This window comes from Desmodus rotundus, chromosome 9 (assembly GCF_022682495.2).
Source record: "Desmodus rotundus isolate HL8 chromosome 9, HLdesRot8A.1, whole genome shotgun sequence".
NCBI lineage: Eukaryota > Metazoa > Chordata > Mammalia > Chiroptera > Phyllostomidae > Desmodus > Desmodus rotundus.
In genome coordinates, this window is record NC_071395.1 from 102,530,418 (window position 1) to 102,545,286 (window position 14,869).

Genomic DNA, 14,869 nt, shown 5'->3' on the forward strand with positions numbered 1-14,869 from the left:
TTAAGTTCAGTGGTTTTTTAACCACTAAGTTTTGCAATGGGACCCTTTTCAAAATTAAATTCTTATGTGAAATTCCAGTCTATAAATAGACAAAAGTGCTTTTGATTAAAACAAATGGGAGTGAGGGGAAAGGAGGGAGTTTCTTAGAGTCCCACTCACTTGACCTACCCCCCCCACTCCTTTTCTTCCTTATCAGAAGCTTATGACTCCAGAGAGCACTGTTAGACAGCCGCTGTTGTGATTTATTAATTCTGCTTTTATCTTTATTGTTTCCTTCCTCCTATATTCCATAGGCTTGTTTTATTGCTCTTTTCTGATTTTTTGAGTTCGGTGCTTATTAATTTATTTTCACTTTTTCTTATTTAATACTGGGAAAATTTAAGTCTATGAATTTGTCACTCTGTACAATGTTGGTCATAGGATATTTTATAAAGGCTATTTTCTCAATAGGTGGTTATTATAGTTTTGAGTTTCCTCTTTGACCCACAGTGTAGGTGAGAGTGTGTTTTCAACATCTGCACGTAGGGGGATTTGTTCACTCTTTTTAATAGTAAGTTCTGGTTTTATTTCATCGTGATCGTAAAATAAGATCTTTTCTAATTTTGAGTTTTTAAGAAATTATTGATGTCTCTTTGTAATCCAGTGCTTAATAAATTTTTATAAATTTTCCATGCTGGTTGTAAAAGGTATATTCTATTTTTAGGTTACAGAGTTTAGTTCACTTCTATTATCTTTTTATTTATATTATTTAAATTCTCTATATCTGCCCTATTCAATGTAGTGGCCACTCTCCACATGTGGCTCTTAAGCATTTGGAATGTGACTGATATGAACTGATGTGTGAAGTTACATATAAAATGTATGCTGAGTTTTGAAGATTTAATGCAAAAAAGGTAAAATATCTCAGTAATAATTTTATATTGATTACATATTGAAATGAAACTGTTTTGAATCTATCGGGTTAAATAAATGTCACTAAAATTAATGTCATCTCTTTCTGGGGTGCTTTTTGAAATGAGGCTACTAAAAAGTTTAAAATTACATGTGTAATTATTTTATTTCTATGGGACATACCTGATCTATATAATTATAGATTTTTCTCCATTTGACCTGTCAAATACTAGTAGTAACATTACATTTTTTTCAGTGATTTCTACTTATATTTCTCACAGTTTTCACTTATACAGGGTCCAGCACAAATAACACCCCTTTTTTATTACAAAATCTTTTGTTACAAAATCATAAACATGTAATTCTGTAACATAACAATGTCACACTCAAGCACACCATATGACATTTTAGGTGAAATGTTCAAGTTAAAACTTATAAATTATTACACTCATATTATTACCCTGCCAACCACACTCAGGCATTACTTCTGCCGGACCCTGTATTTTCGTACTGTGCTATTTAGCACATAATAGTTGGTCATTTCTGCTGTGGATTGTACCTAATGAAATGACCGTGTTGGCCTGTTTGAGTTCTATTTTGATATTAATTATTGTTATTCTTGCTTTTAAAGCAAATTGGCCTAGGAATGTTTTGTACACCTCTCTTGTTTTAACTTCAGTTTCATTTTGTTTCAGGTATCTTTAAAGAGTAATTAAATTAATTTGATGTTTGGACATAATCTGAAATTTTTTGCTTTTAATAGAGGAGTCAATTTTTTACATTGTCATCAGTGATGTGTTATTTTATAAGTTCTATTTTTATGCTATTTATTTCTTTTTTCTGTTTTATTGTATTGACTATTTAAAAAACCTTTTTACTTTACTTTTATTACATTGTTATTTTGAAAAATCATAGTTTAACTAATTTTCTTTAATTATCACTATCAAAGATGAAATAGTTCTCATTGGCCCTATGTAAATGAGTAATTTAACATGTTTTTCTTCCTTTCTATTCCTTTTATTTCATAAAATAAGATTTTTCTAATTTTTAGTTTTTAAGAAATTATTGATGTAATCTAGTGCTTAATAATTTTTATAAATTTCCCATGCTGGTTGTAAAAGGTGTGTTCTATTTTTAGGTTACAGAGTTACTTTTGATATTTTTATAAATTTTAAACCATACCTACCACAATTACCTAGATTATTTTTGTGGTTTTGATATTTGTCACCACTTCTTTCTGTTGATCAGGGTATATTCTTTAGAGGCTTTCCTTCAGTAAAGAATGAAGGTGGTAGACATTGAGAGCCAGAACTGTTGGAAAAAAAATTTTTTTTGGTCTCCTTGTATATAACCAATATCTTGGCTTTTTAAATTCTTGAGCACAGTAATTTTCCTTTAAAACCCTGTGAATATTCCATCTTCTGGTGCTTATTTTGTAGAGAGGCCATTTTTATTCTGTTACTTTGTAGGCAACTTATTTTTTCTGTCTGGGTGTTTGAGGGATGTTTTTATTTTCTTTAAATTTTGGAAGTGCAGAAAGGTATGTTGTTATTTATATTTTGTTATATAAAGGTATTTTTTTATATTTCTGTCAACTTTATTGAGCTGTAGTTCACATACCATAAAACCCACCCATTTGCAGTGTATAATTCGATAGCTTTTAGTATATTCACAGAGTAGTGCAATCATCAGCACATTAAATTTTGGAACCTTTTCATCATTCCAAAAGAAAACCTAATTCCCTCAACCTCTCTCTTTCCTCCCCTCCCACAGTTCTAGGCATCCATTAACCTAGTTTCTTTCTCTATAGATTTGCCTATTCTGTATATTGCATCTGAATGTGGTCCTTATGACTGGCTTATTATGCTTAGCATATGATTTCAGAGATTCATTCATGTTGTAGCATATATCAATATTTCATTTCTTTTTATTGCTGAATAATATCCCCTTATATAGATATACCACATTGTATTTATTCATTCATCAGTTGATGCACGTTTGGGTTCTTTCCACATATTGGCTATTAAGAATAATGTTGCTACCCTGGCTGGTGTGGCTCAGTTGGTTGGGCATCTTCCAGCAAAGTTGAAAGGTCGCTGGTTCATTCCTGGTTGGGACACATGCCTGGGTTGTGGGTTTGGCCCCTGGTTGGGGCAAGTGAGGGAGATGTTTCTGTCTCACATTGATGTTGCTCTCCCTCTCTTTCTCTCATCCTTCCCCTCTCTCTAAATATAAATACATATTTTTTTAAAAGAATAATGATACCATGAACATTTGTATATAAGTTTTTGTTTAAACACCCATTTTCATTTCTCTTGGATATATCTAGTAGTAGAATTGCTGGGTCATATTGAAACTTTCTCTTTAGCCTTTTGAAGAACTGCCAGACTATTTTGCCAAGTGCCAGCACCGTTTTACATTCCCATCAGTAGTGTATGAGGGTCTCAATTTTTCTGTATGTTCAACAACAATCATTATTGTCTGCTTTTTGACAGTAGCCATCCTAGTGAGTGTGAAGTGGTATCTCACTGTGCTTTTTAAATTTTAATAAATTTATTGGAGTAGCATTTGTTAATAAGCTTATATAAGTTTCAAACAAAACAAACAAAAACTCATAAGCACAGACCACAGTATGGTGTTTACCAGAGGAGAAGGCGGGTGGAGAGAGGTAGAAGAAAGTAAAGGGGTCAAATACATGGTGACAGAAGGAGATTGGCTCTGGGTGGTGAGAATCCAGTATACAAGTGATGTCTCGTTGTGGTTTTGATTTGCATTTCCCTGATGGCTATTGGTGCTGAGCATCTTTTCATGTTTTTATTGGCCATTTACATCATTTCTTTTGATAAATATCTATTCAGATCCTTTGTTCACTTTTAAATTGGGTCATTTGTATTTTTATTGTTGAGTTCTAAGACATTCTACATATAAGTCTTCTATCAGCTATGTGATTTGCAAAAGTTTTCTCCCATTCTGTGGGTTGTCTTTCCACTTTTGTGTTAGCATCCTTTGAAGCACAAGTTTTTACTTTTGATGATGTGCGATGTTGCTTGTTCTTTTGGTGGCATATCTATGAAACTATTGCCTAATCCAAAGTCATGAGGATTTATGTCTGTTTTATTTTGAGAGTTTTACAGTTTCAGCTTTTACATTTAGGTATTTGGTGCACTTTGAGCTAATTTTTGTATATTGCATGAGGTAGGAGCCACACTTTATTCTTTTGCATGTGGATGGATATTTAGTTGGTTCAGCACCATTTGTTTTTAAAAAACCCAACCCTGTTTGTTCCCATTGGATTGTCTTGGTATACTTGTCAAAAGTTAATAAATGACTTTAAATGTGAGTGTTTATTTCTGAATTCTCAATTCTGTTCTTTTTATCTATATGTCTATCTCTATGCCAGGACCATATTGTCTTGATTACTTAGCTCTTAAGTAAGTTTTGAAAGCAGAAAATATGAGTCCTCCTAATTTGTTCTTCTTTTTCAAAATTGTTTTTGTTATTCTGGGTTCCTTGACTTTCCAAATGAATTTTAGGATCAACTTGTCAATTTCTGCAAAAAAAAAGAGATATTTTGGTAGGGATTGCATTAAATTATTAGATAAAATTTGGTGAATATTGTCATCTTAATAATAGTAAGTCTTCTCATCTATAAATATGGGATGTCCTTCCATTTAGGTGTTTAATGTCTTTCAGTAATATTTTGTAGTTTTCAGAGTTTTAAGTTTTGTGCTTCTTTTGTTAAATTCCTATATATTTAATTATTTTTATGCTGTCTTAAATGGAACTTTTCCAATTTCATTTTTAGTTTGCTCATTGTTACTATGAGCAATACTATGAGAAATTCAGTTGATTTTTGTATTTTAATCTTGTATCCTTCAAACTTACTAAACTCATTTATTAGTTCTGATAGTTTTTTAGTGGATTCTATAGGGTTTCGACATACAAGACCAATCAATATGCAAGTAGAGATAGTTTTACTTATTCATTTATAATCTAGACTCCTTTAATTTTATTTTTCTTGCATAATTGCTTTGGCTAGCACTAGTACAATGTTGAGTATAAATGGTGAAAGCAGGCATTCTCATCTTCTTCTTGACCTTAGGAACAGGGAGAAAGCATTCAGTCTTCTACTGTTAAGTATGATATTAGCTATTGGGTTTTTGTAGATGCTTTTATCAGGCTGAGAAAATATTCTTCAATTCCTAGTTTATTGAATGATTTTTATCATGAAGAGCTATTTATTGAATTTTGTCAAATGTTTTTTTCTGTATCTTTTGAGATGATCATCATGTGGTCTTTGTTTTTTTAACTTTTTTTTTGTTGTTCAAGTGTAGTTGTCTCCATTTCCCCCCCAATACTCCCCTCTACCCCAGCCATCCCCACTTCCCACCCTTGATCCTATCCCCCTTTGGTTTTGTTCACTGTCCTTTATAGATATTCCTGAAAACTCCATTATCCCCTCCCACCTCCCCTCTGGTTACTGTCAGTTCTTAATTTCAATGTCTCTGGTTATATTTTGCTTGCTTGTCTGTTTTGTTGATTAGGTTCTACTTATAGGTGAGGTCATATGGTATTTATTCTATTAATATGGTGGATTACAAAATTGAATTTGGGATACCTTTTTTAATTTTAATTTTTTTATTGTTGTTCAAGTACAGTTGTCTCCATTTTCCCCCTACCAATCCCCCCTGCCCCACCCCTCCCCATGGATATCATTTATTTTTATCTTTTAATTTAACTTCCCATTTCCTCACTCTTTAGCCTTGTAGGACCTTAGAGGAACCTACTAAATGACATATACGATAGATGTGATGCAGGGCTCAGACATTTATGGTGGTCCTCTGTGAAAATTTTAATTTTCTGAATCTTATACCTCATCAAAAATGTTGGTGATGGCTACCTAGGATTTTTTTGTTTGGTGATGTTGAATGGTATGAATGTAAAACAGATTTTTAAGTGTGCTTGTGTAACTCAACTGTATACATCCTAACATTATTTTGATAGTTTTTATCATATAGTTTCGTATTTCAGGCACTGTTTTTGGAAGTGGAAAATTTTAACTATTATTATATGCTTTTTCAGGGGTGATAACCCATTTATGCCTAATAAAGTGGGTATCTAGTATGTCTGACCATTGTAATCATTATCAATGTATTTTGTCTTTGAAAATTTAACAGGTGCCACCCCTAATTCCTTTCAATATAACATGATTTGTTTCATATTATATGTTTCTACCATGCCCCTATTTTATAATGCATACTCACATTAATGGAAGTTTCCTTCTCTTGGATGTGTTTTTCTTTTCCATGTGGGTTCCTTCATTTGGTTACATTGTCATTTTCATCGATGATGCATCTGCTAATTAATTTTTCTTCTTCAAATTCCTGCCCTTTTTCTTCTTGATTTGCAGTGAAGCTCTGCTTTTCATTGCAGCTCTATTTATTGGTATTTTTCTAGCTTCTATTGGCCTGTGACTTTTCATGAATCGTTTGTAGTATTTATGTTTATGAAAATGGTAGCCCATCCTCTGCCATCAATGATACTACTAAAATATTCCTTTAAAATCATTTAGAAAATAGTTTTTATCTTGTTAGTATATGCATTAACTTTCTAAATTCATAGCAATGTATTAGATTATCAAAAGGTGTCACTTACAGGCACATATAAAGTTTTATTTATTTTTTATTTTGATAAAATTTACCACTTTAACCATTATTAAGTGTTCAGGTCTATGGAATTAAGTACATTCACATTGTTCTGCAACTTTAGTTTTTAAAGAGAAAATAATATCCGTTTCTTAATTCTTCAGATTTTCCTCTTTCTCCCTTAGCACTTCTTTTCTGTTGATCAACTTCCTTTTTCTTTTAGATGCTGAGGAGTTTCTAGCAGAAGATTTGAGGAATGAGAACCTCAGTGCTGTTGCAAGGGACCACAGAGACCATATTCTTAGGGGCTTTCAGCAAATCAAAACTAGGTTTGTATAGACGGTTTTGTTCTTCTTCTTCATAAGCTTTAAAACAGTTTATAATCAGTAGAATCTACTTTAGTAGTATATAAATTAACAAGGTAAGACATACCTATCATAGTTCTTTATACTTGATAGAGGCTTAATGAATATTTTTATGTGTTTATTTATTTATTTAAATGCAAGGTAAGTTAGCCATTCCCATGAGGCTTAATAAATATTTACTGAATTGAATTGGAAGTAGGCAGGTATAGGTAGTGTAGTTGAACGAAATACAAATATTTTGATAATTGTGTATCTTAAGATAATTATTCTGCTTTTAGCTTTGGATTATGTTAGTCTTCATTGAACACTTTTGCAAAATGTGTGAAAAACTAAACATTTGTGCTTGTCCAAGTTACAAAGGGAAGATATTAGGCCAGTGTGAGATTACCCATTTTCTTTGTGATTTTTGGTCCTGATTTTACGTCCATATCTCCTTTCCTAATAAAAAACGTAAACCAGACTTAGGCAGTTAATTCTTTGACAATATTGGAATGTTTTAGTCTCAGACTGGGTTGGGATATCGTGTTAAGTTTTTTTAAATAAGAGGCCCTAACCTAATTTGCGCCTTGTATAACATTAGCATCTTATAGATGCATACGCCTGAATGGGCGAGGAAGAAATAAAAACTACCCTTTACAATATACTTCTCAACGACCTCTTACTTGAAATGTGGTGCCTGCGAGAGAGTTGAGGATAAGTGAGCATTACTTTAAGCCTTTTCCAACCTGGTGGCAATGGGATTCAGACTGTTTGATCTCAGTACTCTTGGAAAAAGGAGAGCATCTGCAGGGTTATAACTGGGAGTTAATTTGTGTGGCTGACCGATCTTAGCATCTACTTTAGAAACCTCATTGAAACACCTTGGAAGCAGGGAGTTTTATCCTTTCAAAGGGCACAGCCAGAATCTATTCCCTCCAGGAATGTGAGAGAACCTCACAAGATGCCCTGCTGGATCTTAATCGATCTTTCCTGCTGGCTAATTAAGCATCACTTTTACTCAGCAACTGGGGACTGTGTAATTATCAGCCTGGGTTGCTCTGAATAATTGAAACAAACAGAATGCAGAAGATAGGAGTTTTTTGCAAAAGTTAAAATACCTATAATATTTGGTAGTCTGGAAGAGTGTTTAAAACAAACTTCTTTGTAATGTGCTTTATTAGTAGATAAGTTCAGGCTTAGTTGTGAACCTGAAAGCTTAGTTAATAACCCATAGAATTTTTTATTTTTTAATAATACTAAGTCAAGCTTTGTATAATAAAGATCATAGGAGGAATAAAGATGGAATTATTTTTCTCTTTTTTTAAATTTTCTGTTTCTATTGGGGTGGAATTTTTTAAATTATAGAGAGAGGAAATGCACAAAATATAATTTTGTATATAAGGGTGCTATTGTATAAATCTGTGTTAAGGAATGCAAAAACAATTTTATTGCATTTGTAGGGACAAGTAGGAATTTTTGTGTTTCATATTTGTACCACATAGCATTTGGAAATTGGGAACAAAAGGTGATTTTGTGGTGGCTTGTTATCAGTTCCATATTACTTCTTAGTCCTCTTTTTAAATACATACACATACACGTACACACATAGAAGCTGTACTTGTTATAGGGTAGAGAGGGTTCCTTGTTCTCCAAGGACTTGCTATGTGGTTTGTAGGATAGACATTCAGGAAATAATCAGCAGGAGCTTTAGGAAACATCTGCATTGTGATGGGAGCTTTCTGTTCATTGATTTGTTGTAAGAAAGATGACACTTTATTTAGAATTTCATAATTATCAGATCACAGAGGAAATGAGGAGCCAGAAATTAGATACTGCACAAGAAAATGGAAAAAGGAGACTCTTTCCTTTGGCAAGCTGTTTAAAGTTGCCTTATATCCACCCATTCAATCATTATCCTGTTAGTATAACCCTTGTTTTACTGAATCCTCTTCTTCAGCCACGTTGCCTCCATAGTCCCATTTATAGCTGGTCAGTGTTTTGCATTTGTATGTACAGATACCAGTTGGTTTGCAAGCACTGAAAGCTTGTACAATGCCAGGCACATTTACTCTTCTGTGGCTGTTGTATCTCCCCTAAAAGCTGGGTGTGAAAAGAAATTTGGAAGTCATCAAACTTGAGAGTTAGATGCTGAGTAACAGGAAAAGAATTATTGAAAGTCATTTAAAAAGTTTTATCTTTAGTCATGTTAAAGCAATAATTTTTTAGGGGTTTGGGTATCCTCCAAGTGCTCATCTGCTCTTAAGTACAAGTAGCTTAGCTATTCTCTCCCTTCCCAGATTTAAAAACAAAAGATAAAATTGTATCTGCATCTCTACCTACATAGGAGTTTTTTGGCTTAAAGGTGTTACCAATGAAAGATAATGTTTTCCATGTAAGACAAAATAAAAAACGGGTGGCAATCTGTGGTTCCAAGGAAATGAGGCCCTGTTGTGGTATTTGATGTCCTGAGCTGTGGTGTTTATGGCTCTCCTTCAAACTGCCTTCTCATTTAAACCTTCTCCCTAAAAACTAACGGTTTTCACATTCCTAGTCCAAGTTTTCATTGAGCTCTTTAGAGAATGATTAGGATGAAAGCCAGGCAGAGGCTCCTCTTGTTTTATTACAGTGGTCACTGCAGGATCAGCACCAGATGTGAGACACCTGGAATGAGGCAGACATGATCTACACGCAGATGCTTGATGGCGTTCTTATGTATTTGGAGAAACAGTCAAGCATTTCTTAAGTCTGATTCAGGGGAAGCCATCTGACAGCAAGAATACATTCCGAGTGGGGGAAGGGATGAAGAAAATAGAGTGTTTTTACTGCTGAGGTAGGGATAAATTCTGTCTCGATGGCCCATTTTGGAACAACTAGTCCTTTATGTTCACTGTTGGAAGTGAAGGCCAGAGCCAACAGAAACAAACTTGGAGTATTGTTTCCTCTTGTGAAACTTAGAGGAGTTCCAAAGAGAGACAGGTAGATTGATGGTAGCATATTGGAATGGAAAGAAATAAAAAAATAATTTTATGTAACAAGGTTATAGCACAAAACCCACAAAGCCCAAGACATTTAAAGTACAGGCTGAATGAGTATCTTGAACATGTCTCATTGTGGGTGGTTGGTATATAGCTCTGTATGAAACATGATACGTTAGTACAAATATTATAAAAGTAATTCCAGTTTTCTTTGGGAACTCCAGGCTTTTTTTTTTTCAGCTTAACATGGATTTAGCTTTAAAACAGGATTTCGCTTGAGAATACATCATTCAGATGTCTTTGTACTATAGGAAGAAAGACAAGTTAGTCTGATACAACTCTTGGGAACAAGAGTTTCTGAGTATTATAAGTTCTGTAAAATATCATTATCATTAATTACATAGAAAGTTTTACTTTTCCTAAGTGCTGGTTATTGAGCTAAAAAATCCAACACAAAATACATTAAAATGGAGTGTGCTTATCAAGAGAACTAATGCATAATGTGCTGTTCATACATACGTGTTACTCGCAAGTTTAGATATTTGGTCATAACATCTCTGTCTGTTGTTCATTTTGCTCCTTATACTGTAGTTTCAGTGCCAGCACAGAGGAAAAAAAAAAAAAGAGCAGGAGGTACTTGTACAAATCCATCTAAGTTTAAAGAGCTCTGAAAAGGCTCAAAAGTCATTATAATAATTTGACCACATCTTAAAGGTTAAAAATTTGTTTCTTCCTTTTTTAGTCCTATCTCTTCCTCCCATCCTTAAAGCAAGAAAGAAAACAAAAACCCTCAACCCCTTCAGCTCTCTCAACTGATGAACTTTGTGTCAAATTCCTGTACTAGTTTTCTGTTGTTCAGTGAAGGTCTGAGTATGTTGAGATTCCCAATTGATTGTGTTAAAGACTTGGAGATACACGTGTCTGGGAGTAGGGGGTTATATTTATTTCTTTTTTAGTCTGAAATGCTCTACAGGTAGGACTATAATAATATTAGCTGCTGTTGGTCCCTTGGATTACCCAGGAAAGGTAGGCCACTTACTGTGTTCTTTCATAGCAAGTCTTCTGTCCTTTCAAAGCAGCTTTGAAATGTACAGTCCTCCTTTTAATCTTATGATGATAATTATTTTGTTTATTCTTTCACTTGTATGGGTGTCTTGGATTTGACACCAGCTCCAAGATCAAATTGATCCATTTATTTTACACTGTGCTATTTTATGGTGGTATTAGTGGGCAGAAGCTTCTCCCTTCAGCTAGCCCATAAAATAAATAAATATTTTATGGGATATAAGTAACTGACTCTAATAGTATTTCAGTATTTTTTATGCTAAGTGATAGGTGGGTTTAAAAAATTTTTTGGATGAATATATTTGTTCCTTTCAAAAGTTTCTGTTAAAAATTTCCAGCATTGAGCCCTTTCAACACAATATGTTCTATCAAGAGTGAAAGGAAATTTTGAAAAGTGACATAGGAGACAGGTCATTGAGCTTGCACCCTTCAGGTTGGCCTACCTGGTTAGAATAATACGCTGAGCACTACTCTTCAGCCATGTATTTAGGTTGCTGAAATTTGCTTTACTCCTGAAAGAATTATAGCTGTTATCATTTGGGTGCATTCCTGTTATCTACTCAGCGTGAATTTGTCTTGGGAGGTCTCAGAAAATCCTCAATTTTTCCTACATGAAGCTTTTCTATTTGTCTATTAATGGAGGCTTTTAATTCCTACATTGTGTGAAAATACCATTTATATGAAGTGACTGGCTTCATTTTACCACTGTTGGCTTTGGCCTTGATTTTCAGTCTCATTTAATCTGGAGCTAGTCTTTTGTCCCAGTGCTGTACTATTTTCTCTGCTTACAGAAAGCCAGTGAAAAAATGCCTCACTGTATTCATCTATTTGGGGGTCTCCAGCAACCTTGTCACGTGGGACCTTCTGATGGTGGTTTTCTCTAATTTTCTTGTTTTCTCTTATTTCCGATACAGACCCACCCTGTCTCCACTCCTGTTACAGTGAAACTGGAGCAAAGGAGAGAGAAATGCAAGAGCTGGGTCAGCTGTCAGGAGCCCAACTCATTGTTCTGACGCTATTTCTGTAACACTGGCCAATTCAGTTGAAGATTTCCCCGATGATGATCTTACATTTTCTTTTTAAGTTGTCTCCCCCAAAATGTTGTTTGCAATTATTTTTTGCCCAAATGTTACAAAAATGCAAATATGACCAACCAAACCTTGAAATCTCTATTTGATTTCTTATACTGTAAACTATGATTTTTTTTTAATTTGGAAAATGATGCAGGAAATTTCATTTCCTTAGGATTCTATTTTATTTCATGATTCTATTGAAAATGAGTTGGGTGTAAAATGGGTTTTTATAATCACACCATGTGAATCATTTCTTCTTTGGAAGCCGGATCTTCTCTCCCACTGTGTAGCCTCATCTAGTCTCCCTGAAGTGCAGTGCTAGCAGGGTTGATAATGAAATGCAGTCCTACTCATCACACTCAGCAAAGAGCTCAGAGAAGACGGGCTGGGGTGGGGGGTGTGTGGAATCCATCCCACAGGAACTTACCCAGTGCTAGATATCCATATTTAACCCCCATGCATTTAAAATGGAAATGAGATATCTTAGGGTTTTAGTTTTTGATTTACACAAGATGTCACCGCCTCCTTGGCAATTGGAATATTTTATGGACCAACTGCTGACCCGTTTGGGAAGATCTCAGCCTATTGCCCCAGGTCCAGTGTTGTTTCTTCATATTTCTTTCAAAATTCTCAGCAGTGCTTTGCTGTAGTTTTTGATTCTTTAGGCTTCAAAGGATGCCCCTTCCAGGGCCAATCTTCCGGAAGAAAAAAAATGTTGTGTTGGGGAGCAGATAGCTCATAAAGGAAAGGGCAGCTATTCCTGTGGCAAGTCTTAACTATAGCCAATTAATAAGGAGTTTACAAACCAGGAATACCTTGACTTTGTAAAGCCAAGAAGACTCCAATATGGTGCTAGTACTTTGTTATGAAATTCCCACTTAGAATAACTCAGTTTTCAATAGTCCAACTTCAAATTGTTTTCTCATAGACGCATTGTGGTTTATGTATGATGTATTATCATTAAATGTTGAAACTCAAGCTCTCTGGAGTTTGTGAGCCATTTTTGAGGTTCTCATTATAATTGATGGAAAATTTTATACCCACATAATCTCCAATTCACTATTCCCCTAAGTTATTTTAGTGAGTGTTTCACATTTGTGAATTCTGCCATAACCAGAGTCCACTTTACAATTTAGTAATTGAGACCTTCTACCATGTCTCCCAAGTGCCTTTGTTCCTTTGTTGATGAGAGAACTGATATATAAGAAATTACTCTAAGTATCAGAATTAATGAAAGATTAGGACTTAGAATGTAGAACTTCCAACTGGTTGTTTAGTTCGCTTAGCCAAGCCATTGCAAAGAAAAATAAATTGGCGTCTTTCAAAAGATTATTGATTTAAAAGAACTGTGGATAAATATTGAAGTGTAGTTAATTATGTATGTGTGCTGGAATGTTTAGGGTTGGAAAGTACTGAGGCCAGCAGTTTATTTGGGAATGCATCAGAAAATAAGATGGATGGAAAAGTATGTAACAAAGCAAATATGACAAAATGTGAATGAATCACAGAGCCTAGATTGTAGACATATATGGGTGTTCTTTCACCTTTACTGCATATTTGAAATTTTTCATAATACTATTAGGTTGCAAAAAAACATCATATGTTTCACTTTGCAGTTCAGAAACCATAGACTCCATTCACTGTGGTTTCAGAAAACCATAGACTTCCTTAATTTGGAACTGTAATAGACATCTTTGTGATTTTTTTAGGATGGTAATTTTCTAGGAATAACATTATTTTTGGATGAGTGTAGACTAAAGGATAATCCTCCAATTTGTTCTTTCTGACATAACTAACTTTAAGTAGCTAACTTTTTTACTTCTTTAAAACTTCCAGGATAGCAATTATTGAGAGCTGAAATTCAATTCAAACATTCTGCCCAGGAGATCCTGAAATTTTGATTTTTTTTTTCCAAAGGAAAGGCAATTTCTGACTTTTCTCATAAATTTGATAAAAGGAAAGCTAATATGAGATTGGTAGTCCAGGAGGAAATAGAACTCAATTTTACATTTTTTAAATCATTTTATGGTATTAAAAATGACAGAGGTTAGAAACAAAGCTCTTATTCTTTTATTGAACTAGAATTGAAAGTGGCAGAAAATCATTTTGGCCCTAGTGCAGTAAATGTTATCACTAAAACATGTTCAGGGGATATTAGGATAGTCTCTCAAGCACCGGAGACAAAAGTTCACAGAACAAGAACTGATTTTTCTGTCCTTATCTTGAAGTTATTAGATGTCCAGGAGATGAAAGTATCTCAGCTCTAAGAAGACAGGGATGGAGTATGTGTTGAAAATGATAATGTCTCCATTCTGAAGAGAGGTGAAATGGAGAGAATGTGGTGGGATGGAGGTACAAGGACAGGAGGGCCAGCAACTGAACCAGCCCCAGGGCTGAGGAATCCAGAACCAGGGAAAATTAGACTTGTGCAAAATTGTGAGCTGACAATGAAATGGTAAGAAGGCAAGCGATACTGTTCATTAAAGAACTGTTTGAAGATTTTATTTAACAGGGAAATTAAACTGGAGCTGTCAGCATCCACTTTATTTTGAAAATCTGGTAGGAGAGACATTTTAAGTCCACCTGGGAAAAACCAATCATTTTTTGAGTGTGCAATGTGATTATTCTTTAGAATTCTGTGTAAATGGACCAGGTTGGTAGGCATATGTTTGCTGATCCTATAATGATTAAAATTCAGAATAAGTAAGACTCTTGTGAAATTGAGTTTTCAGGTTCCAGCCAGTGTTCTGTACTGCCATATGGCATAAGTAGAATTAATTGCTGTTCCCAGCCTCTTATTCTTTTACTGAATAGCTAGGTGCTCTCTTTGAAATATTAGAGGTTCCACAGAGGTATTTAATCACACAAGATAGATA

At 34.3% G+C, this 14,869-nt stretch overlaps 1 protein-coding gene across 2 annotated transcripts in view; it reads left to right on the plus strand.

Annotated features, from left to right (window-relative positions):
* Window positions 1–14,869, plus strand: part of SKAP1 (src kinase associated phosphoprotein 1) — a 265,799-nt gene that overhangs the window by 21,106 nt on the left and 229,824 nt on the right. For both annotated transcript variants that reach the window (XM_053910585.1, XM_053910586.1), the window contains exon 2: window positions 6,760–6,865. In XM_053910585.1, coding sequence (XP_053766560.1) covers window positions 6,760–6,865 — 106 coding nt within the window. The remainder of the gene's footprint in view (window positions 1–6,759; window positions 6,866–14,869) is intronic.